Source organism: Microcaecilia unicolor, chromosome 3, assembly GCF_901765095.1.
Source record: "Microcaecilia unicolor chromosome 3, aMicUni1.1, whole genome shotgun sequence".
Lineage (NCBI taxonomy): Eukaryota > Metazoa > Chordata > Amphibia > Gymnophiona > Siphonopidae > Microcaecilia > Microcaecilia unicolor.
This window is the reverse complement of record NC_044033.1, coordinates 128,550,303-128,576,233: the sequence shown is the minus strand read 5'-3', so window position 1 is coordinate 128,576,233 and position 25,931 is coordinate 128,550,303. Positions and strand designations below refer to the sequence as shown.

General features: G+C 45.7%; 1 protein-coding gene across 1 annotated transcript in view; it reads left to right on the top strand.

Moving 5' to 3' along the window:
- RAB1A (RAB1A, member RAS oncogene family) overlaps positions 1–25,931 on the top strand; it is a 91,573-nt gene that overhangs the window by 50,453 nt on the left and 15,189 nt on the right. Inside the window, exons 2-4 of the mRNA XM_030196361.1 lie at positions 11,071–11,143; positions 13,991–14,086; positions 15,460–15,555. Of these exons, the coding sequence (XP_030052221.1) occupies positions 11,071–11,143; positions 13,991–14,086; positions 15,460–15,555 (265 nt within the window). The remainder of the gene's footprint in view (positions 1–11,070; positions 11,144–13,990; positions 14,087–15,459; positions 15,556–25,931) is intronic.

Sequence of the window (25,931 nt, the reverse complement as noted above, 5' to 3'; positions counted from 1 at the left end):
ATTATTACATTTGTACCCTGCGCTTTCCCACTCAAAGCAGGTTCAATGCGACTTACATAGCAATAGGGATTAGAGGATATTGATGAGAAAATAAAAGTTAAATATAACAGAATAACAAAAATGATAGGTAAAGAGGGAGAGGGGTGAAGGAGTAGGAGAGGTGTGAGCAAGGGTAGAAGAGGCAGGAGGGGGATGGGTACAGGATAAGCAAATGGAATTTTGGTTGGAAAGATAGCCAAGGTCATTGTCGTCTCCTTGATATGTGATGGGTAGTAGGATTCATAGAATTAGTTTGGGTCATTAGGATAGAATTGCTTGAACAGATGGGTTTTTAGTGATTTCCGGAAGGGTAGATAGCCACTGATTGATCTGATAGTTCTTGGGAGGGCATTCCAGAGTTGGCTACCTAAGAAGGAGAAATTGGATCCAAGATAGTTTTTATATCTGAGTCCTTTGCAATTGGGGTAATGTAGATTGAGGTAAGTGCGTGAAGTTACAGACATGTTTCTGGTGGGAAGGTCAATCAGATTAAACATATAGCTCGGAGATTCACCGTGGATGATCTTATAGATTAATGTATGGACCTTGAAGTTGATGCATTCTCTGATAGGGAGCCAGTGAAGTTTTTTGTGAAGAGATGTTGGCCATTGAAATCGAGATTTGCCAAAAATAAGTCTTGCTGCTGTGTTTTGGGCAGTTTGAAGTTTTTTTCAGGATGTGGGTCTTGCAGCCTAAGAAAATACTATTACAGTAGTCAACGTGGGTGAGTACCGTGGATTGTACTAAGTTCCAGAAAGTATTCAGGGGGAGATAAGGTTTTACACGTTTCAGTATCCGCATCATGTTAAACATTTTCTTTGTAGTGGATTTTGCGTGACTTTCGAACGAGAGGTGGTTGTCTAAAGTCACTCCAAGGATTTTCAGGTTATCAGATATGGGGATTGTAATGTCGGAGGTGATAAGATTAGTAGGGAGGAGCACAGAGTGTTGGGATGAGAGGATTAGGCATTGTGTTTTCTCCATTTTCATCATGAAGGCGTTAGCTCAAGAGGTTAAGATGTTCATGCCCAAGGATATTTTGTTGAAAATTTCTGATAGACTAGATTTAAAGGGAATGAAAATGGTGACATCATCAGTGTAGATGAAAGGGTTGAGACCATGTCTGAATAGAGCTTTGGCTAGGGGGATCATCATAAGGTTTGGTGACCAGGGAGATGAGATAGTTGAGGTTGATTTAACTTGGTAAGATCTTGAAGTGATGAAGCCTTTTATCCAATTAATGATGTTTCCACCGATCCCAAGTTTATCCAGTAGTTTGGTTAGAATATTGTGATTTACCATATCAAAAGCACTGGATACATCGAATTGTAGAAGAAGGATGTTATTTCCAAATGAAATTTTCAATGCTTGGTTCATCTTTTTAACCTAAGTTCTGGTGTTCGAAAGGGAATGAAAGCTTCTAAAGCTACTATTGCCTGTTGGTTTAAGGATTCAATTTTGTCTCCTCCTATTTTTGCAGGGAGGATTATGGTGCGGAATATGACTCTTTGCGCTTCCGGATGTTCATAACGCCCTTCTCCATTATCTGGAAGATGCCAATGATTTTGAATGCTCGTATCATGTTTCTATCCTAATTTCTGGTGTTCGAAAGGGAATGAAAACTTCTAAAGCCATTGTTGCCCTTTGGTTTAAGGATGCAGTTTGTCTCCTCCTATATTCTATCTGGAAAGAAGTTGCCTCTGAATGTTAAAGCGCATTCTACTAGGACACTGTGTACTTCATTTGAGGCTCAAACTATTTCAGTTGATGAGATTTATCATTCAGCTACGTGGTCATCTCATCACACCTTTTTTGATACGTTATCACTTGGATGTTTCTGCTAGAGCAGAAGCATCCTTTGAAGTATCGGTGCTTTTGGTGGAGGTTTCTGTGGCCCACCCAACTCGAGGACTCTTTTTTACATCCCACAAGTCTGAACTGGTCCTTGGGACATAACGGAAAGAAAAATGAGTCCTTAGCTGCTAAATTATTTTTTTCCCTTTAGTCCAAAGAATCAGTCCAGAACCTGCCCTTCTAAGTATATTGCTGTTGGTTGCTCTTTTTTTCATGGTTCATAGGCACTAAGTTATGGTTTGTTTCAGAGAAATCTGTATTTTGCTTCTATTTTCTTTTTGGTTATTCCTTCGGTGTTGAGGAGGAGTTCCACAATGCTGTTTCTTCTCTTTCCTGCTTGGATATTGAATACTGGCTGAGAGCAGATGCACAGTAGCCTTTAAGGCAGAGATCTACTGTGCTCTGTATCTCCACCTTCTGGTCTATAGGAAAGAAAATTAGCAGGTAAGGTCTAATTTATCCTTTTCAACCAAAACTTAGTGATCGACAGGGAAGAGCTTGTGTGCTCACAGAAATCAGCTGAAAGGTCCATGCAGTCACTGGGGATTTCATACTAATAAGGATATAGGGCTGTGTTCTTCAATTCAAGGCCTGGGGCCAATGGCAGCACCTGGGTAGCCCAGTTGTCTCTCGTGTGTGTGTGTGTGTGGGAGGGGGGGCAGTCATGTGTTTTGTTTTTGGTCTGTTACTCTGCCTCTTTATTCAGGCTCAGGACAGAAAGGGGAAAATGGATTGGGGAAAGAGTGGCATGCTTGAAGGACAAGGCATTTCCCAGTAGACAATGAGAATGCATTTTTAAATGCCCACAACCTTGAAGGTTCTTCCAGTGAGGTTTGAAGGTGGGCTGGTGGGGATGGATGTCATTAACACACACTGGTCAGCAGTGTTGTGGCCCCACATGGGAAGATATTTAGCAGCTCTCCTTCTGCTTAAAAATTAATGAAGACCACTGATAGAGGGACACACATATCTCTAATCAGTTCTGCTTGGTATGTCCCTGCTGCTGGGGTGCCCAATTGGTGATAGGGATCAAAAAGGGGCCCTGATATTTTTGTGCTTTGCATTCTGTGCAGCTAATTGCTAGCCGAGAGCAATTTTGCTTTTTAAGAGGACCAATACTTATTATTATTTTGTTACATTTGTATCCCACATTTTCCCACCTTTTGCAGGCTCAATGTGGCTTACATTTAACCGTTAACAGCGTTGCCGATTATGGTCTGAACAAATACATGGTATGAATGAATACAAAGTGATATTGTGGTAGAATGAGGTGCATGTATGGTAGGAACAGTTGGGGGAACTTAGAGAGGAAAAGGGGGAAGAAGAGTCAGGTAATGTTCGTTTTGGTCTTTGGTTGCATTGTGTCGCAAGTGAACAGTCATTTTTATGTTGGGTCGGTGAGATATGCTCTTTTGAACAGGTCTGTCTTTAGTGCTTTCCGAAAATTTAGGTGGTCGAGCGTAGTTTTTACTGCTTTTGGCAATGTGTTCCATAGTTGTGCGCTTAGGTAGGAAAAGCTGGCTGTGTAGGTGGATTTGTATTTGAGTCCTTTGCTGCTTGGGTAGTGGAGGTTTAGGTATGATCGTGCAGATTTTGTAGTGTTTCTGGTTGGCAGGTTGATGAGGTCTGTCATGTATCCCGGTACCTCGCCGTAAATAATTTATGAACAATCGTGCAGATTTTGAAAGAGATACGTTCTTTGATTGGTAGCCAGTGCAATTTTTCTCTGAGTGTTTTGGCGCTGTCAAAGCGTGTTTTTTTCCAAATATAAGCCTGGCTGCTGTGTTTTGGGCGGTCTGAAGTTACTTTATAATTTGATCCTTGCATCCCGCATAGATTCCATTACAGTAATCTGTGTGGCTTAGTACTATGGACTGCACCAGGTTACGAAATATTTCCCTCGGGAAGAATGGTTTTATGCGTTTGAGTTTCCACATTGAGAGAAACATTTTCTTTATGGTGGATTTCGCTTGGGTCTCTAGTGATAGGTTACTGTCGATTGTTACTCCGAGAATTTTCAGGCTGCCTGAGACAGGGAGGGTATCCTGGGGTGTTAATGTTTGTGGGTTTGTAAGTATTGTATTTGGATGAGATGATGAGACTGTGTGTTTTTCTTCTCTATTGAGTTTTAGTTGGAATGCATTTGCCCATGAGTTCATGATGTTTAATCATAGCTTGATTTCGTCGGTGATTTCCGCCAGATCGTGTTTGTATGGGATGTATAATGTAATGTCATCAGCGTAGATAAATGGGTTGAGGCCTTGGGTGGATAGAGTCTTGGCTAGTGGAGTCATCATGAGGTTCAAAAGGATCGGTGATAGTGTTCATCCTTGCGGTACTCCGCAGCCTGGTTTCCACAGTGATGATATGTTTGTTTTTTATTTCACTTGATATGTTCTTGTGGTTAGAAAACCCTTAATCCAATTGAGAGTCTTAGCCATATGTTATGGTTAACTATGTCGAATGCACTTGACATGTCAAATTGGAGGAGGAGAATACTCTTGCCTATTGCTATTTCCTGCTTGAATTTGGTTAGGAGAGTAAGTAGTACTGTTTCAGTGCTGTGTAGGGGTCAAAATCCTGATTGTGACTCATGTAGTATAGTGAATTTATTTATGCAGTCCAAGAGTTGTTTGGTTACCAGTCCTTCCATTAGTTTGACTACTAATGGGATAGATGCTACAGGGCGATAGTTGGTGGTGATGTTTTTTTGTTTTTTGTTTTTTTTTCTTGGTGTCTTTTGGTATTGGGGTGAGCAGAGGGAGGCAGACAGCCAGATTTCTCCCCCCATATTATTACCAAATCTTACATTAATCTCTAGACCATCAAGGTTGTTGAAGCTTGTTTAAAACAATAAATAAAATAGAATCACTCTTCTTCTCTTGCTCATTGAAGTTTGGGTCTCAATCATGGTCTCTTGAGCTTTCCTAGAAGCTCATTGCTGTTATACTAGTGACTTGGTTTGCACACATTGTTATGGATGGGAAGTAGTGAGTATCTTCTGGAGTCTGTTCCTCATGCACAGGGCACTTGAAGTAACAGCCATATGAAAGCCAATAAAGCAGGCTTGTCCAAGTTCAGTTCTCAAGAGCCATAAACGGGCCAGATTCATGATGTCCCCAATGAATATGCTTACATGAGAGTTGCATTCAGTGAAGGTAGTATACATTAAAATCTCTCCTTGCATATTAGGAACATTCTGAAAATCTGGTCAGTTTGCAGCCCTCCAGAAATGAACTGGGACAAGCCTGCTATAGAGGATACAAAAAGTAGGTCTGCATACTTTGGTTTCAGATGGATGGAATAAACCTGCTTGAAGTTTGGGGGGGGGGGGGTAGTAGCACCAGTCCTTTCTGACAATAACCAGGATTGAAGCCGTATATGTTGGTGCTGCAGCTCCCAAGTTTCAGACTTGGGCTAATTAGCCCCCTTTTTCTGCCTACAGGGGGTATTGTGGATGTGTCTAATAGCATATTTCAGTTGCTTCTCTTAAATTGTGGTTTTTTTTTTTTTTTTGGGGGGGGGGGGGGGGGGGGGGGGGGGTGGTCCTGAGAGCTCAGAGTAGTGTGTGTATTTGAGTATGCTTGTGCATCCACCTTTTCCTGGGGTTTGTCTCATATTAGTAAATGCAGATAGGAAATAGGAAACCTAGTAGAAATGAGCAGGAAATGGTGAACAAGTACTTCAGAGTCAGGAAATGTTAACTACATAGGCAAGCAAAATTTGAAATGAATATGCAAGATTGTGAAATATGACTGTAGAAAGTGAAAGATGAAAGTGTGTTTTGAAAGAGAAAGCAGAGTTGATATTGGATGCCATTCAGAAGGGTGGTGGCAGGCATGGTCTAGGATGGCCACAGCTTGCAGGGGACTGGGTGTAGCATGCTTCTGCTTACACATCTGACCACAGCTGGTATGTCTTCCTTTTCCTGATCTGAAGCAGAACAGCTGATCATCCCAAGATACAATGAAGGAATGAATAATAGCTCTGTGTCTTATGAAATAAGAAACAGATGATTCTGAATATCTAAGATCAACACAGTTCAAAATTGCTATAACATGGTTTCTAGTGGCCCAGGTTACTTGGATACAGAGCCTGAAATGTAATTTGTGTTGCATGCTGTGAACTATGTAGAGGCAGTTTCTTCTGTACACTGAACTGTTAAATGGGAACTTGTTGCCCCTGAGTAATTATCTAGAAGGCCGGTTGTATTGTCTTCCCTGAATAATATTCATCTTATTCATAAAAATTGTCATGTTTACAAAGGACTGTTTGGGGGAGAGGGAGAAGGAGGATTCCTTGTATGGCGCGGTGGTCCTTGGCACAGCAGAGTGCAGGGATGGGTTGGTTCTGAGAGGTGGGAAGAGTTCTGGTAAACCGCCTGGCCGAAAAAAAAAAGAGGATCCAGCAAACAGCACTGGGGGGGGGGGGGGGGGGGGGGGGGGGGGGTGGATGTTAGAATGAGAGATCCTTCATTGCTTCTTACACCTAATTTTAATGTTGTACACTTAGGGCCATGAAATGCCAGTTCTGCATATTAGTGGGCACTAGGTTCCCTATAATTTTATCCTTTGTATTTATTTTATTTTAGGAGGGGATGATTAGTTTTGCAGGTATCCTATTTTGTTAAGGCTTAATGTTATGCGATAAAGCTCCCGCATGTACCAACAGTACAAGACTTAATTTAGAGTCTTTTTTTTTTAAAATATATTTCATAATAAATTCTCTCACATACCTCTGTCAAGAGTGTAAAGGAGCTTGCTGAGCAGAGATATTGAAATTATATTTTAAAACAGCAATAATTTGACACACACATAATCTACCCAATAACTAGTTCCCCAGGCCCTTCTCAAGGATGTGCTTGTGTTAATTTGCCAGATGGCTAGCTTAATACAGAATTCCTAAAGCACAGGCTATCCAGGTGGTGGTCAGAAATGTGAACTATATAAATGAGACTCTTAACCCGGTATTTTAATCTTGTCTGTTGGGATTTGACGCACTGGGTTTGTGTCACCCATGGGCTTAAATTCAAAGGAGTTCTGTTGTCTCCTTGAAGCTGCATGTTTGTGAGCTCAAGATCATAAAATAGAGATCAGTACTAAGGAAAAGATAGCCATCACAATGGGGGAACTTTCTCTCTTTATATATATATATATATATATATATATATATATATATACACACACACATACACGCACAGAACGTTCACGTAACCGTTGTGACCCAAAGAAGCTTGACATCTGATAAACATATGTACAGTACTGTTTATTATACGTACAGTATACGGTCTCCGTTAACTGACGTTAGGCTTACTTGAAGTAATCAGTCATAGTCCTCTGTACACTCTTGTGTCTGTGAATTCCATAGACTACGTCTGCCAGACAGTAAAAACTGTCATAGCACTGACATCCAGTGGCCTCCAGATAGGCCCACATGGTGTTGAGATTCTCCAGCGCTCTTGCAAAAGTGACAGGAGGTTGTTGAATTTCATCAGCATGTACCTCGCTGCTCAGTTTCATCAGCCGTTGCCTGCGTGTAGGCACATATCTGGACATCAGTGCTGTCGTCAGCTGTTTGTAGATTGTAATCAATAGCTACGTAGTGATGAAACTCCTCTTCAGTAACACCAGCTGGGATGTCAATAGCCTGTTCATCTGACGCATTTGCAATAGCTGCATCTGTTTCGTCCCTCTCCACATCCCTAACAAAGCTTGCCCGCTTGTAGCAGTTCACAATGGGTTCACAATGGTTGCCTGTGTAACATGATTCCAGGCTTCGTTCTGCATATGTAGGGAATCCAACAGTGATAGGTTATGAGCCAGTTCAATAGCACGTTTATCCTTGGCAGTCAGTTCATCCATAACGCTCATCAGACGATGTAACACAAGAGCCCGATAATGTTGTTTGAAATGGGCTATTATGCCCCGATCCATAGGTTGGATCAGGGAGGTAGTGTTTGGTGGCAGGAGGACCACCTTGACGTTAGCCTGACATCATCACTGTGTGCAGCACAGTTATCACAATGCAACAAAATCTGACACTTTTGTGCCCGCATTCTAGTGTCTAACTTTTAGCCACTGCTTCCACATTTCCCCAGTCATCCATGAATTTGCGTTAGCCTCGTATGACACATTGTCGCTTAACATTCTTGAAGCAACGGGGCTGTTTGCTCTTTCCAATGATGAGTGGTTCCAACTTCTCACTTCCATCCATATTGCAGCAAAGGAGGATCATCAGTCAGTCCTTCGACGTTTTACTTCCTCTAGTTTTGGCATGTTTGAATGCAAGTGTTCCATCAGGAATCGCTCGCCAGTAGAGACCGTTTTCATCAGCATTGAAAATGTCACGAGTTGCAAACTCGTTCAAGATGGTAGGAAGAACTGAAACAACCCAATTTTCAGCACCAAAGTCATCAGCACCAAAGTCATCAGCATCTTGTTTTTCACCATGCTGTTTCTTGAATTTTATGTTGCTCCTCTCCTTCCACCTTTCCAACCATCCAACAGTGGCTTTGAATTCAGTTAGTCCAAGACTTTCAGTTAGCGGACTAGCTTTCTCCATAAGCAGTGGACCACTGACAGGAAACTGTCTGCTCCTGACTTGAAAAAACCACCGAAGAGCATCTTCTACCTGCTCAACTTTTCCCGCCCGTTTCCGTTGTGGATTTGTATTGTATTGCCAGTCTTCCAGAAGCTGGTCTTTCTGCTTCAAGATATGTGAAATTTGACTGGGATTGACACAATATTCTTTAGCAACAGATGCTTGACTTTTTCTAAAATTTTAAGAACTTCTATTTGTTCAGCCAGTGTTAGTCTTACAGTTGTGCAATTACGACGCTGACAACTCCAGTGTCGTCGTCTGCCTGTAGCAGTTAACCAATGAGATTTCAAATTTACCGCCCCTTTGTCACGTGCCAATTGGCTTTCATATTCCGCGCATGCGCTTATGTGGAGTCTTTCCTGCAGAGGAGCGGTCTTAAACCATGCATATAAGTGAATCTTGCACTTATCAGTGGTGCGCTAAACCGAAGTTTGTCCCCATAGAAATTGATGGCGCCAAAAACGGGACTGAAGTATGGCATGCAGTTAGAGCATGCGCTTATCCGACGTGCACTTAAATGGAGTGCACTATATATATATATATATATATATATATATAGATATACTAGTAAAACAGGCCCGTTTCTGACACAAATGAAATGGGCGCTAGCAAGGTTTTCATTGGAGTTTGTATGTTTGAGAGAGTATGTGTGAGTTTGACTGTGTGTGAGAGAGAGAGTGAATGTGCGAATGTGTGTGTGACAGAGAGAGAATGAGACTGCTGGGTGCGAGTGTGTCTCCTCTGTCCCCCCTTAGCCACCCACCAAGTCTCCTCTGTTCCCTGCTCCCCCTCCAGCCACCCACCGATGCTCTTCTCTCCCCTGCCCCCCTCCAGCAACCCACCAAGTCTCCTCTGTTCCCTGCTCCCCCTCCAGCCACCCAGCGATTATCCTCTCTACCCTGCCCCCCTCCAGCCACCCAGCGATTGTCCTCTCTCCCCTGCCCCCCCCCCAGCCATCCAGCGATTCTCCTTTTTTCCTTGCCCCCCCTCCAGCCACCCAGCGATTGTCCTGTCTCCCCTGCCCCCCCCCCCTCCAGCCACTCGTCCACTTTAATCAGCATATATTACATTCCCCCCATGTGCTACAGAAAAGCACCGAGCACATCCTATATAATAAAAAGCACCTCCAACATTGTGAAGCTGTAGTTCCGGAACATTGCAGGAATGCTTCAAGGCTTGAAGGCTTCACTTTCTCAGCTTCAGAACGTTGGAGGTGCGTTTTATTATATAGGATAAAGAGAGAGAATCAAAGATTTTAATCACATTTAGTCATGGCATACATTTTGGACACATGCTTTTCAAATTTTTTTTAATATTGATTCAAACATCCTTTTGAACAATCCTTCACAACATGCTATTAGGGGTGGGCAAGAATCAAAACGTTTAATAAAATTCATGGTATTAAAAAATTTTAATCACATGATTAGTCAACCTCTGGACTGGATAGCTTGGTACTGGTAAATTACCATGGCATGAAAATTGTTTAAACCTGCTGAATATAATGAAAAATTTGCTACACACACTTCCTTCCCACAGTGCATTGCTCCCCCTCCTCTCCATACAGGTACCTACCTTTCGTCTCTCCTGCTATATCATTCTCCTGTATATACACCTAAGTGGCTCCCCTTCTGCTGCTGTTCCTGTTAACCCAACACATAGACATGCATTTCTGTCCTCTCCTGCTGCTGACCCTCCCCCCCCCCCCAAGTACACAAGTGCAACATTGCGCCCCCCCCCCCCCCTCATTTATCCTAACCTTTATCTGGCTCTTCATAGGGTCTCTGCTACTTTCAGCTGATGCAGATGCCTTCCCTCTGCTATGTTATACCAAGGTGAAATAGGATAGGCAGGGGAAAAAAAGCAATGCTGGGCAACAGACAGAAGCAAAAAAAATTTTTTTTGATCATGATTAAAACATTTAATTGTAGTTAACACTAAAAAAAATGATGCATGTTAATAGTGCATTAAATGTCCACCCCTAAAATAAATATTTTTTTCTCTACTGATAAAGGGCTTTTTTGGTGGACTAATTCGTCAGATGCAAAATGGTAAGATATTAGTATACAAGGTTACATGTTGGAGAAAGAGACTTCATAACAATAGCACTGAATGAGTAGTTTTAGTGGTCTCTGATACATCAGGAGTGCTATTTATTTATTTATTGCATTTGTATCCCACATTTTCCCACCTTTTTGCAGGCTCAATGTGGCTTACAATACATCATGAATAGTGGAAATATATTAGAAAATAGACATTTAGTGTTACAGAGGAACTTGGGCAAACATGATAATGATAAAAACATGATAGTAGTATAACAAGCAGATATTGTAAGACAGTTCTGAATAAATGTGGAGGAGTTGTGTGAGTTCACATTGGTTGATCTTTGTGGTATGTCTTGTTAAAAAGATGGGTCTTTCAACAGTTTGCGGAAGTTCATTAGTTCATAAATCGTTTTTAGGTCACTTCTGTTATTACAGTGAGTTTTTCTTTCCCGAAGCTTGATAACATTTCTCATGTACAGTTATTGAGTTAACCTCTTTTCTTTCTTTCTTTCTTTCTTTTTTTTTCTTTCTACAGTGACTATTTATTCAAGTTGCTTCTCATTGGAGACTCTGGTGTCGGAAAATCTTGCCTTCTACTTAGGTTTGCAGTAAGTTCATTGCTACTGATTTTGATCCTAAGTGTTTAACTTGCATCTTTTTAGGGATGATAATTTGAATAACATCCTAGGAGGCATTCGCTATTCTGTCTTTGGGGACTGCTTCTGAGTAGTGGGCTTTATTGCTGTATTGATTCTTGCTCCTTTTGTGATCAACTTGCCAGTTGTAAGGACTGGATTCCTGCTTCTACTCCATTTGATCATTTTGTTCAATAAAGGTGAGTCTTGGGATTAGAAAATCATTTTTTTTCTTTTGCGACTAGCACAATATGTGTGTGTATGTAATATTTCCTTAGCATCCAGCTGCTCCAGTCTGCTTTCTACCTTGAGCAGATGGTAGGTTGTATGGGCTGGTGCAGTTGGTCCCAGGCCTACCAGCCTCAGTCCAAGGTTTACACTGCCAAGCGCTTGCCCTGGTAGAGCATGGAGCTTGGCTCTTTATACCAAGTCATCATCCATGGGTGTTAACATGGTGTGGCTATTGGCTTAGTCCCCGTGGAGACCCTTCTTTTGGGGGTGATGGGTCCCCATCTCTCTTTCTGCCGTTCTGTAACTCTTTGCAGGTCTAGCCTGCCTAGCTTAGTCTTATTCTCCTGTTGTGAGAAGAATAAAGCTAATTAAACATCGTCTTCAATTTAAAAAAAAACAGACACACACACACACTAGAAAGCCAAGTAGGGGAGTCTGGTGAGTGAGTTCTGGGGCAGGGTTTGTTTTGGGTGTGTAGAGGAGGCTCATGCTACATTGGCTGCAGGAGCTGGTTGCTGAGCATACCTGCTGGCTTCTTCTGTCTGTAGTATGATGGGCCATTTCTGATGGCGGGGGGGGGGTGCTTTACCTTGCGAAGCCCGAGGCTGCTTGTGCCTCAGGATCTGTGGTCCTGATTCCTTTGGCGGGAAAGACAGTCATATTGTTTCTGCTGCAGTTTTTGTGCAGCAAGAACAGATTCAGTCCCCATTGGGGCTTGGGGGGGGGCTCATTAGATTATATTGATTTCTTGACTTTCTGGAACAATTTAACATGTCTAGTCGCCCATTCTGAAAGTGGCTGCTACTCTATAAATCTGAGTGCTGGAGAACAAGGCTAGGCATGTGTCATGAAACCTGTCTCCAAGACTGTATGTGTGTTCCCCAGAAAACCCACATGTTCCTTATTGTGTATATGATGCTTACTCCTAACTGGGGGGTTCTTAGCCCTGTCCTCAGGACATACCTAGCCAGTCAGGTTTTAAGGATTTCCACAATGATTATGCATGAGAGAAATTTGATTCACTGCATCTGTTCTATGCAAATCTATCTTGTATATAGTCGTCGTGGAGATCATGAAATACTGACTGGCTAGTTGTGTCTCAGGGATTAGGTTGAGAATCTCTGCCCTAACTTCATTTCACCAGATTTCCCTAAAACATCAGCCGTGCTGAAACACTCTCCTTTTTGTTTTGTGAAGTGTGTGTGATGCTAGCATTTAGCTAACAATACAGCCTTTAAGAATTTTATTGGTGATCTTTTTCACCTCATTAAATATTTGTGGCATCATAGTAGTGAAAGGATTGTCAAGAATTGGGACATATCTTGGAAGATTTGCTCCTTGAAGTCGTGTTTCCTCATTAGTGCTGATCTTCCTCTCAGCTGCATCACAGCATATTTTGCTGGTCTGTGAACAGTTGGTGGCTGGAGCATTGCTAGCATTCCTGTTTTTGATTGAAAGGGTTCCTCGGGTGTGATTATGCCCGTGTCCCAGAGGCCTGAGATTTATCACATATACTCCACCCCCTGAGAATCAACTGGCTATTTATTTATAGTACATTTCTACCCCACATTTTCCCACACATGCAGGCACAATGTAAACACACATTGTTGGACTACGAGCTGTCAAGGCAACCATTATGGATGTCCTCTAAATAGCTAGAAAATTCTTTGTTCCTATTATGTTCAGTCACCCCCCCCCCCCCCCCCCCAAGTTTCTCAGTATCTGAAATGGAAATCATGTTTATGACTTCATTAGGCCCTATATTCTAAGTGATATAGCTGGCTGCTGACCAGTTAAATTGCTTGATCAGGGAGTGGAGGAGTGGCCTAGTGGTGGACTTTGGTCCTGGGGAACTGAGGATCTGAGTTTGATTCCCACTTCAGGCAAAGGCAGCTCCTTGTGACTCTGGGCAAGTCACTTAACCCTCCATTGCCCCAGGTACAAATAAGTACCTGTATACAATATGTAAGCCGCATTGAGCCTGCTATGAGTGGGAAAGCGCGGGGTACAAATGTAACAAAAATAAAAATAAAAAAAATATTCAGCAGCACTTAATCTTAGTACTAAGTGCCACTGAATATCGTGGTTAGAGCCGAACAGAAAACCGGCTATGTTGGGGGCGTTCCGGGTGCGGAGTCAGCACTTGGCCTGTTAAATGCTGATATTCATCCCTTAAGAAGCCAGGTTTACTGCATAAGTCTGTTCTGTTTTTATGTGGTAACCCATGGCCACTTAAGTGATGAATATTGACTGTGAATAATGGCTGTGTGTTAGCTGGCTTAAAAATAACCAGATATTCAAAGCTGAAGCCTGCACAGGTTCTGGCTTTGAATATTCGGGAATAACATCATCGGCAGTGAGCAAAATACTCACTGCCGACGGCTGAATATTGACCCCATTGTGTATTTTAGATTTTGCAGAGCTGTATGCCTTAGCTATGAAACATTTCAAATTCTTAACTTTTTTTTTTTACAGAGTCACATAAGGCATAAATGTTACGTTGACATGTAAATCTTGGTATAGTCCATTAGAAAATACAATGACTGAGTGATCCATTGCTAATTTCTGTTTTCCTCTGGTTTTCTGCAGGATGACACATACACAGAAAGTTACATCAGTACAATTGGTGTGGATTTTAAAATCAGAACTATAGAGTTAGATGGGAAAACAATCAAACTTCAGATAGTAAGTATTAACATTTGTTGTATTAGAAGGGGGGGGGGGGGGGAGCAGCCACAAGAGAGAGGCCATTCTGCCCAGCATTGGGCTTGGAACAAGTTCCGTTAGACAAGAAGGTGACCAGGCCTTCTGACAGTCTTGGCGCAGCGGAATCCAAGATTCCCCAGTATAACTTGCTTTTTTATCCCTGGCTTTATAAGTGATAGCATAGTATAACCTGGAAATAACTGAAGATGGATTGTTGTATTAACAACTGGGCTTGTAAGGGTAAGTTTTTCTAGTGTTATGGGAAACTAGCATAATATGAAGTCTGTCGGGCAAGTTTGAAATGTCCATTGTTAAAAATAAAACCTTCAAACACTTCTAAAACATACCCTCTCGGCATAGCTGAAAGCAGTATTTTGTCCTTCAGGCATCTGTGTTAAGATAGGTATTAGCTCGCTGTCTTGGCAGTGCTGCCTTATTTTTCTGTGGAGAGGAGTGGCTAAGGCAGGAATTTCTTATTAATTTAGAAAGCTAAAATCTCTCTGACGTCAGAAGCTGACTAAGCTCCTCGGTGCAGAAATGAATGTGCTGTCACCCGCCTTAGCAATGCCAAGTCTGTTGGATCAGCATGAAAAATAATACAGAAGCTGAAACTCCTTCTGTCATAGATATACATTGGGCTTTTTTTTTTTTTTTTGGGGGGGGGGGGGGGTCAGCTTGTTATGCAGTTTGACCCATTTTTGAATTGTCTTTTTTTCCTGGGTTTTCCCATATGTCAAGTTTCATCCTATTCCATAACTCTCCAAAAATGTATTTTGTGCCTAGATGGCCAGCTGGCAGATATTCTCAGCCCCTTTTATATAATTCTTTCTAAATCACGGGTTGGAAAGAATAAAAATGAACCATTGCTGCTCTTAATGAGAACGTCCAAGCTTTGAATGTACCACTGAATAGTTGCGTTGAAGGTGACACTGCAGGGTTTATCTTACATCAGTGTGGTGGCAGTCTGACTGCTGTGATGTGCAGGCACTATATAGAGATTCAGCTACAGTGGTGGAAATCATGAAAATGAAAAGGGGAAGCAAATAGAACATGGCAGTAAAGAATTAGCTTAACTTCAACAGGAATATAGAGAAAAACAGTGGGTGCTGTCAGTAATAGCATAAATCTCTACATGCACCAAATATTATTGGAAAAGTTGATTTCCAGGCACAATGGAATAATTATTGAGGTTCTGCTTGCCATTTTAGAAGGAGTGTTACGGGAGGGGGATGACCCTGTGCCCTTGATATATTTTGTGGCAGTAAGGACTCTGGTCTTTCAACAGACATACCATGTAGGGACAATTTAATTTGTTGAATATATACTAATATGATTTATATTTTTTTATATAGTGGGATACAGCAGGGCAAGAAAGGTTTCGAACAATCACTTCCAGTTATTACAGAGGAGCACATGGCATCATAGTTGTGTATGATGTCACGGACCAGGTAAATTGACTAGTAATGCTGATTCAAATATGTACTGACTTAATCATAAAAGGAATTGAGCACAGGTTTCTGGTGTGTATACTTGTCTATTTTGTTTCAGGGACATTCTGGAGTGGGGTGTACAAAAATATTAAGACACTTCATTTGGTTTTAAGCATAGGTGATATTCAAAAATCGACAGTCCTATTTTAAATTTGTTATATACTTTTTTTATTTTATTTTACAGAGCTTGATGTACTGCTATATGCCAAGATATGTCTTCAGAGTGGTGTACAATAAAAGATAGTGACATGTTGCTAGAAGAGGCAGACTAAAATTTAGTGGTGAGCAGAATAGGCTAGGGAAAACAGTGAGTTTTCGAAGAGGATGCTGAAGATTCTGAGTGAAGGTGGGAAGGGCAAGGTGTTCCATATAACTGATAGCTGAGGCACGTGTAGATTCAAGTCAGATGTCAGAGGGGGTAGTTGAAGCAAATCAGCATTTGTAGAACGGAGTGAACGAAAAGGTGTGTAGGGAAGCAGGAAAGGTAGTCCGGAGCATTGTGAAAGCAGGATTTGAACACTAGGATTAAAAGATTAAATTGGATTTGTGCTGAAAGGGGCAACCAGTGTTCCTGGTAAAACAGAGGAGTGATATGGTCAAAAGGCTTTGCTTGATTGAGAAGGCGGACTGCTGTGGATTGGACTAATTGAAGCCGTTTCAAAGAGTGAAGTGGTAAACCTGCATACAGTGAGTTACAGTAGTCAAGATGAGTAATTACAAGTGACAGGAGAAGGGAACAAATAGATGAATGAGAAGACGGAGTGAATGGTACATCTCTATATATAAAACGCACCTCCAACGTTCTAATGAAGCCTCAAGCCGGAAACTTGAAGTGGCATAGATATCCGGTTTGCCCATGAGTGTCTGCCCCGCCCTTGCGTCAAAGGTGATGATGTTGAGGGCGGAGCACTGACACTCAACGAATCAAGGAAGCCCATTGGTTAATCTCTGTTTCCACTCCACAACGCAGCCGTCATTCACATACACTCAAAACCAAACAAAATCGCCGCTGCACCCAGTCCCCCCGCCCACAGTCCCCCTCACCCACCCTCCTGCAGCCGCTCGCTCACCGTTCCACCGCACCCCCTCTCCTCTCCGACTGGCTATGCAGCAGGACGATTACTACACACGAGTGGAAGTGACCCAATCAACTACAATGTATGCAAGGAAGCCCATTGGTTAATCTCTGTTTCCACTCCCCAACACAGCCGTCATTCCCATGCACTCAAAACCAAGCACACCTAGGAGCTGCTAATCCACATTGTCGTTTTTTTTTCTTCTTCCATCTGAAACACATCTAAACCTGTTTCTACTGGATAAACTGCGCCTTAACAGGTAAAAGACAAAAGGTTTTTGGTTTCTTACTGCACACCTTTTTATTTGAAAGCTACCCATCTGTACATATGAATATCATGAAATCTAAATTAAATATCACTAAAACAGCTTTAAAAATTATTCTACCTGGTAGAAACAGCAATTTTAAACTCTGTATTTTCAGATCATTTGTCAGCAATAGAAAGTTTATCCAGGTAAGTGCCTGTGGCTGCGTCAGCCCTGCCGTTGCCTGTCAATGTGTGTCACTGAAAGAGTATGAGGGAGCTCCAGCTGCCTGTGGGTCAGAACAGGACTTAGCTGCTGGACGCCAGAAGCAGTGTCTCATTAGGTTGACAGCAAATAGCAACCCCCCCCCCACCAAGCAGGGAGGGGACAGGACCGTGGAACTGGGAGAGAGGGGGAGGGACCCTTGAACTGGGAGGGAGGGAGGGTGGGGACCCTGAAACTCTGAGGGAGGGTGGGGAGGACCCTAAAACTGGAAGGGACCCTGGAACTCGGAGGGAGGAGGGGATGACCCTGGAACTCAGAGGGAAGAGGGGATGACCCTGGAACTCGGAGGGAGGGGGGTTGACCCTGGAACTCGGAGGGAGGGATGGAGGGAGGACCCTGGAAGTAGGGAAGAGGGAGGGGCCCCTGGCACACACTCTGGTTCTCACACACACACACACTCTCTCACGGACCCCACTCGCACATTCATTCTCTCTCTCATGGACACACTCGCACATTCACTCTCTCTCACACAGTCAATCTCACAAGCACTCTCTCAAACATACACACTCCGAGGAAAACCTTGCTAGCGCCCGTTTCATTTCTGTCAGAAACGGGCCTTTTTCATTAGTATACAATAAAGCGCAAAGAATGAAGCTGTAACAACGGCATTGTTCTGAGTTTTGAAAGTGAACTGGCTATCAAAGAATACTCCAAGGATTTTGTCTGACTGTCTCTTGAAAAAGTATAAGGGACACTGATCAAGAATGGGTCAAGGAGTAAGGACTATGGATAGGGGAAGTGAATAGCCTCACTTATTTCTGGGAGTTAACAAAGATGGTGATCGCAAAGCTAGGTGGAGACATTTGAAATGCAGGTGTTAAGTTCAGATAAATCAGGCTGTGAAGGGGGGGATATGATAGAGAATTTGGTTGTCATGAGCGTAGCAGAAAGGTAAACAGTGTTTTCAAATGTTTTGGGGTGTCTTTTGAGATTGCCCTTGTCTCTTCAGGTAAATATGTTACATGGCATACTGGTGATTCTCCGAGGACAAGCAGGCTGCTTGTTCTCACTGATGGGTGACGTCCACGGCAGCCCCTCCAATCGTAAACTTCTCTAGCAAAGTCCTTTGCTAGTCCTCGCGCGCACCGCGCATGCGCGGCCGTCTTCCCGCCCGAAACCGGCTCGAGCCGGCCAGTCTTCTTTTGTCCGCACTCGGTACGGTCGTGTTTCGCCGTGTCGAGCCCCGGAAAGTCGACCTCGCGCGTCCAAATTTATTTTTGACGTGTTTTTTCTTCGGAAAAGTCTTAAAAGTGTCGGGAAGTGCTCCGGAACCCCCCCCCCCCCGGGTTTCGTGTCAACCCCTTCCCGTACTTCCAGCTTTTTGCCCCGATAAGTTTTCTTTCGTCGTCGGGGTAGGCCTCTTTTCGGCCTCGGTCGAGATTTTCTCTCTTAAAAATTTTTGGTGCTCTTTTTCCGTCATTTCGGATTTTGACTTCGCCGGCGTGATTTTTCCGCCCATGACATCGAAGCCTTCCAGCGGCTTCAAGAAGTGCACCCAGTGCGCCCGGATAATCTCGCTCACTGATCGACACTCGTCGTGTCTTCAGTGTCTGGGGGCCGAGCACCGCCCTCAGAACTGTAGTCTGTGTTCCCTGCTTCAAAGGCGGACTCAGGTAGCAAGATTAGCCCAGTGAAACGTGTTGTTCTCGGGCTCTTCATCGGCATCGGCACCGGGATCTTCGAGTGCATCGACGTCGTCAGCGTCCAGACCATCTTCCTCGGCCGCCACTGCATCAAGTGCATCGAGGCATCGGGCCTCTGCATCGGCGCCAAGGTATCGGGCGACTGCATCAACGTCGGTGGTACCGGGACCTCGTCTGCTGATGTCGGACGGTGGTGCATCGTCAGGAGTGCAGGTGAGGGCTGTCCATTCCCCTGCTGGTGGCGGTGAGCCTTCGGGTGGGTCTCCTCCTACCCTGAGGGCTCCTGCGGTACAGCCCCCCCGAGACCGACCTCCTTCGGCCTCGGCCCCGAGGAAGCGACGGCTGGATTCTACGTCCTCCTCGTCGGTGCCGGGGAGCTCCGGTGACATGCTTCGGAAGAAGTCGAAGAAGCATCGACACCGGTCGCCTCCCCGCGTCGGCACCGAGAGCTCTGGGTCGCCGAGGGAGTCGGCACCCAGCAGGCATCGGCACCGAGAGGACCGCTCACCCTCTGTTCAGGAGGTGTCGATGCGCTCCACTCTGGACAGCCCGGAACAGCCTCCTCGCCCGGAACAGGTTCTGACGTCGACGCCTGCATCGACCTCTTTGCCTTTCTCTGCAGCTGCTCTGAACGAGAGCCTCCGGGCCGTTCTCCCAGAGATTCTGGGAGAGCTGTTGCGCCCTACCCCTCCGGTACCGGCGGTGCTTGCGCCTCCGGTACCGTCGAGCGTGGCGCCGGCTGGCCCATCGCCCGGGGTGAGGTCCCCGACGTCGGTACCCGCGTGCGGTGCCGACTGCGGCCACCTCCCAGGAAGGCTCCCCGACTACGTCGGCGGAGGGAGCTTCGCCGATGCGGGCGAGGGAGTCTACCTCTCGACGCCCCCATCGTGGACGTGGCTCCACCGAGTCGAGCCGGGCGAGGTTGCAGACACAGGTTCGTGAACTTGTGTCTGACACCGAGGGTGAGGCCTCGTGGGAGGAAGAGGAAGACCCCAGATATTTCTCTGACGAGGAGTCTGAGGGTCTTCCTTCTGATCCCACTCCCTCTCCTGAAAGACAGCTTTCTCCTCCTGAGAGTCTGTCTTTTGCTTCCTTTGTCCGGGAGATGTCTACGGCCATCCCCTTCCCGGTGGTTGTGGAGGACGAGCCCAGGGCTGAAATGTTTGAGCTCCTGGACTATCCTTCTCCACCTAAGGAAGCGTCCACTGTTCCCTTGCACCATGTCCTAAAAAAGACATTGCTTGCGAACTGGACCAAGCCACTAAGTAATCCCCACATTCCCAAGAAGATCGAGTCCCAGTACCGGATCCATGGGGACCCAGAGCTGATGCGCACCCAGTTGCCTCATGACTCTGGAGTTGTGGATTTGGCCCTAAAGAAGGCTAAGAGTTCTAGGGAGCATGCTTCGGCGCCCCCGGGCAAAGACTCTAGAACCTTAGACTCCTTTGGGAGGAAGGCCTACCATTCTTCTATGCTCGTGGCCAAATCCAGTCTTACCAGCTCTACACGAGCATACACATGCGGAACAATGTGCGGCAGTTGGCGGGCTTGGTTGATGCTCTTCCCCCTGAGCAAGCCAAGCCTTTTCAGGAGGTGGTCAGGCAGCTGAAGGCGTGCAGAAAATTCCTGGCCAGAGGGGTGTATGACACCTTTGATGTTGCGTCCAGGGCCGCTGCTCAAGGTGTGGTGATGCGCAGGCTCTCATGGCTGCGTGCCTCCGACCTGGAGAATAGACTCCAGCAGCGGATTGCGGACTCGCCTTGCCGTGCGGACAATATTTTTGGAGAGAAGGTTGAGCAGGTGGTAGAGCATCTCCACCAGCGGGACACCGCATTCGACAAGTTCTCCCGCCGGCAGCCTTCAGCCTCTACCTCTACAGGTAGAAGATTTTTGGGGGGAAGGAGGACTGTTCCCTACTCTTCTGGCAAGCGTAGGTACAATCCTCCTTCTCGACAGCCTGCGGCCCAGGCTAAGCCCCAGCGCGCTCGCTCTCGTCAGCAGCGTGCGCCTCAGCAAGGCCCCGCGGCTCCCCAGCAAAAGCAAGGGGCGAGCTTTTGACTGGCTCCAGCAGAGCATAGCCGACATCCAAGTATCAGTGCCGGGCGACCTGCCGGTCGGGGGGAGGTTGAAAGCTTTTCACCAAAGGTGGCCTCTCATAACCTCCGATCAGTGGGTTCTGCAAATAGTCCGGCAAGGATACACCCTCAATTTGGCTTCAAAACCTCCAAATTGTCCACCGGGAGCTCAATCTTACAGCTTCCAGCACAAGCAGGTACTTGCAGAGGAACTCTCCGCCCTTCTCAGCGCCAATGCGGTCGAGCCCGTGCCATCCGGGCAAGAAGGGCTGGGATTCTATTCCAGGTACTTCCTTGTGGAAAAGAAAACAGGGGGGATGCGTCCCATCCTAGACCTAAGGGCCCTGAACAAATATCTGGTCAAAGAAAAGTTCAGGATGCTTTCCCTGGGCACCCTACTTCCCATGATTCAGGAAAACGATTGGCTATGCTCTCTGGACTTGAAGGATGCCTACACACACATCCCGTTACTGCCAGCTCACAGACAGTATCTGCGATTTCAGCTGGGCACACGTCACTTCCAGTACTGTGTGCTACCCTTTGGGCTCGCCTCTGCGCCCAGGGTGTTCACAAAGTGCCTGGCTGTAGTAGCAGCGGCACTTCGCAGGCTGGGGGTGCACGTGTTCCCATATCTCGACGATTGGCTGGTGAAGAACACGTCCGAGGCAGGAGCCCTGCAGTCCATGCAGATGACTATTCGCCTCTTGGAGCTACTGGGGTTTGTGATAAATTACCCAAAGTCCCATCTTCTCCCATCACAGAGACTCGAATTCATAGGAGCTCTGCTGGATTCTCGGACGGCTCGCACCTATCTCCCAGAAGCGAGAGCCAACAACTTGTTGTCCCTCGTCTCGCGGGTGCGAGCGTCCCAGCAGATCACAGCTCGGCAGATGTTGAGATTGCTGGGCCACATGGCCTCCACAGTTCATGTGACTCCCATGGCCCGCCTTCACATGAGATCTGCTCAATGGACCCTAGCTTCCCAGTGGTTTCAGGCTGCTGGGGATCTAGAAGACGTAATCCACCTGTCCACGAGTTTTCTCAAATCCCTGTATTGGTGGACGATTTGGTCCAATCTGACTCTGGGACGTCCCTTCCAAATTCCTCAGCCACAAAAAGTGCTGACCACGGGATGCGTCTCTCCTGGGATGGGGAGCTCATGTCGATGGGCTTCACACCCAAGGAAGCTGGTCCCTCCAGGAACGCGGTCTACAGATCAATCTCCTGGAGTTGCGAGCGATCTGGAATGCTCTGAAGGCTTTCAGAGATCGGCTGTCCCACCAAATTATCCAAATTCAGACAGACAACCAGGTTGCCATGTACTATGTCAACAAGCAGGGGGGCACCGGATCTCGCCCCCTGTGTCAGGAAGCCGTCAGCATGTGGCTCTGGGCTCGCCGTCTCGGCATGGTGCTCCAAGCCACATATCTGGCAGGCGTAAACAACAGTCTGGCCGACAGACTGAGCAGGATTATGCAACCCCACGAGTGGTCGCTCAACTCCCGAGTGGTGTGCCAGATCTTCCATGTGTGGGGCACCCCCTTGGTGGATCTCTTCGCATCTCGAGCGAACCACAAAGTCCCTCAGTTCTGTTCCAGGCTTCAGGCCCACGGCAGACTGGCATCGGATGCCTTCCTCCTGGACTGGGGGGAGGGCCTGCTGTATGCTTATCCTCCCATTCCTCTGGTGGGGAAGACTTTGTTGAAACTCAAGCAAGACCGAGGCACCATGATTCTGATTGCTCCTTTTTGGCCGCGTCAGATCTGGTTCCCTCTTCTTCTGGAGTTATCCTCAGAAGAACCGTGGAGATTGGAGTGTTTTCCGACCCTCATCACGCAGGACGAAGGGGCTCTTCTGCATCCCAGCCTCCGGTCCCTGGCTCTCACGGCCTGGATGTTGAGAGCGTAGACTTTGCCTCTTTGGGTCTGTCAGAGGGTGTCTCCCGCGTCTTGCTTGCTTCCAGGAAAGATTCCACTAAGAGGAGTTACTTCTTTCTATGGAGGAGGTTTGCCGTCTGGTGTGACAGCAAGGCCCTAGCTCCTCGCTCTTGTCCTACACAGACCCTGCTTGAATACCTTCTGCACTTGTCTGAGTCTGGTCTCAAGACCAACTCTGTAAGAGTTCACCTTAGCGCAATCAGTGCATACCATTACCATGTGGAAGGTAAGCCGATCTCGGGACAGCCTTTAGTTGTTCGCTTCATGAGAGGTTTGCTTTTGTCAAAGCCCCCTGTCAAGCCTCCTACAGTGTCATGGGATCTCAATGTCGTTCTCACCCAGCTGATGAAACCTCCTTTTGAGCCACTGAACTCCTGCCATCTGAAGTACTTGACCTGGAAGGTCATTTTCTTGGTGGCAGTTACTTCAGCTCGTAGAGTCAGTGAGCTACAGGCCCTGGTAGCCCAGGCCCCTTACACCAAATTTCATCATAACAGAGTAGTCCTCCGCACTCACCCTAAGTTCTTGCCAAAGGTCGTGTCGGAGTTCCATCTGAACCAGTCAATGTCTTGCCAACATTCTTTCCCCGTCCTCATTCCTGCCCTGCTGAACGTCAGCTGCACACATTGGACTGCAAGAGAGCATTGGCCTTCTATCTGGAGCGGACACAGCCCCACAGACAGTCCGCCCAATTGTTTGTTTCTTTTGATCCCAATAGGAGGGGAGTGGCTGTAGGGAAACGCACCATATCCAATTGGCTAGCAGATTGCATTTCCTTCACTTACGCCCAGGCGGGGCTGGCTCTTGAGGGTCATGTCACGGCTCATAATGTTAGAGCCATGGCTGCGTCGGTAGCCCACTTGAAGTCAGCCTCTATTGAAGAAATTTGCAAAGCTGCGACGTGGTCATCTGTCCACACATTCACATCTCATTACTGCCTGCAGCAGGATACCCGACGCGACAGTCGGTTCGGGCAGTCAGTTCTCAGAACCTGTTTGGGCTTTAGGATCCAACTCCACCCCCCGAGGGCCCTGTTTGTTCTGTTCCAGGCTGCACTCTCAGTTAGTTGGTAAATTTTTTAGGTCAATCTCAGTTATGTCCTCGCCGTTGCGAGGCCCAATTGACCATGGTTGTTGTTTTGAGTGAGCCTGGGGGCTAGGGATACCCCATCAGTGAGAACAAGCAGCCTGCTTGTCCTCGGAGAAAGCGAATGCTACATACCTGTAGAAGGTATTCTCCGAGGACAGCAGGCTGATTGTTCTCACAAACCCGCCCGCCTCCCCTTTGGAGTTGTGTCTTCCCTTGAAGTGTATTGTCTTGCTACATACTGGACTGGCCGGCTCGAGCCGGTTTCGGGCGGGGAAGACGGCCGCGCATGCGCGGTGCGCGAGGACTAGCAAAGGACTTTGCTAGAGAAGTTTCCGATTGGAGGGGCTGCCGTGGACGTCACCCATCAGTGAGAACAATCAGCCTGCTGTCCTCGGAGAATACCTTCTACAGGTATGTAGCATTCGCTTTATTCGGTAGCAACTCTGTTTAAAGCTTCTACCATCTCAAGTCAAGTGAATAGAAGTAGCAAACAATCACTAAAAAACATAGGATGGTGCTGCTGTTTCAGGTTGGCTGACAGCTCTGTTAATTTCTGCATAAATATCTTGTAGGCTTTAGTCAGAATATTCAAAATGGTGGGCTGTGATTGTTCAAAATGTGATGAATTGTTTTCTCATGTTTGATTTGCTTTAATTTTTACCTTGCTTTTCTAGTGTGTTTCTAAAAGAAGTAGCTTAAATCTTTGTGATTGTAATTAAAATGATCAGATGCACAAAATTACCTGTTAATACAGAAAAAAGTGTATCTGTTTAGGTATCACATACAGAGCAACAAACAAACGTATTTATACAAAAAAAGACCAGTGAAACTTAATAATTGCTTATCATTTATCCAATCCTGTCCCATGCACAAGTAAAACCACTCCATAGATATATCTTTTTAAAGCATCAAACACTTGTCCAATCCACAAATCCAAGTTCATTAATCAGAAAACCATCTCACCTTTTGTCTGACCCTACTTGCATATGTACAAAAAGGGCAGCTTGATAAACCTTGGTTTTTGAAAATTCTCATCTTAACTCTCTTTTGTTTAATGGTCAGATATTGGCCAAAATCAAAAATCAGCAAAAACATTAGAATATTGAATTTTGAAAGTGAAATATTGAAGACACATTGGAAATCAATATTTGAGACATATGTAAAAGTACATATCCTGTATCTTGGAGAGAATTCATTTGGAAGGTGATAAGCAGATTCTGATAGAACAAAATATATATGCCTTGTAATCCTGCTAAACCAGGCCAGGTGAATGGGTTGTGGCCTTCTACCCGCAGATGGAGGTAGAGAGACTGAAGTTTTCCAGTGACATCACTGGTATAAGGACTGATGTAGTCTGGAAACCTTTAGTATTTCTCTACCTCCAGCAGATGGTGTAGGTTGGGCTGATGTAGCATTGAGTCCTGGGCCACAGTCCTTGGCCTGCAGTCTGTGAGGTCATGTCCCTTGGCCAGTTGCTTCTGGAGTTTGGACTAGTCCTTACCCACAGTTGAACTTAGAGGTGTATGGGGGTTTTTTTCCCCCCTCTAGAGGCTCAAGTGTAGCCCTCAAGCTTGTGCTTGGTGAGGTAGCCTGCCAGTGATCCCTGCAGGGCTCCTGCCAGCAGGATGTGTGTGTGAACACTCTTCCTCCCCCCCCCCCCCCCCCCCCCCCCCCCCGAATGCAACCCTGCGGAGCTCTTTAAAAAAAAAAAAACTTTTTAATGTAAAAAAAGTTGCTGTTTGAATTTATTTACCTAGGTACCTGCAGTTCTTCCCCCCCCCCCCCCCCCCCCAAAAAAAAAAAAGCCACAACACAGCTTCTCCTTGGTGAGACACTATGAGCAGCAAAAGTTTGCCAGCTGAGTAGACACCAGCAGAGGTAAAGAGCAGCAAGCCCAGTGTCAGATCTATTTGATGGACCTTCCTGCAATGAAAATATCTGGACCAAGGAGAGGCAGGGTCTTTGGGAACCGGTGGCAGAGCACT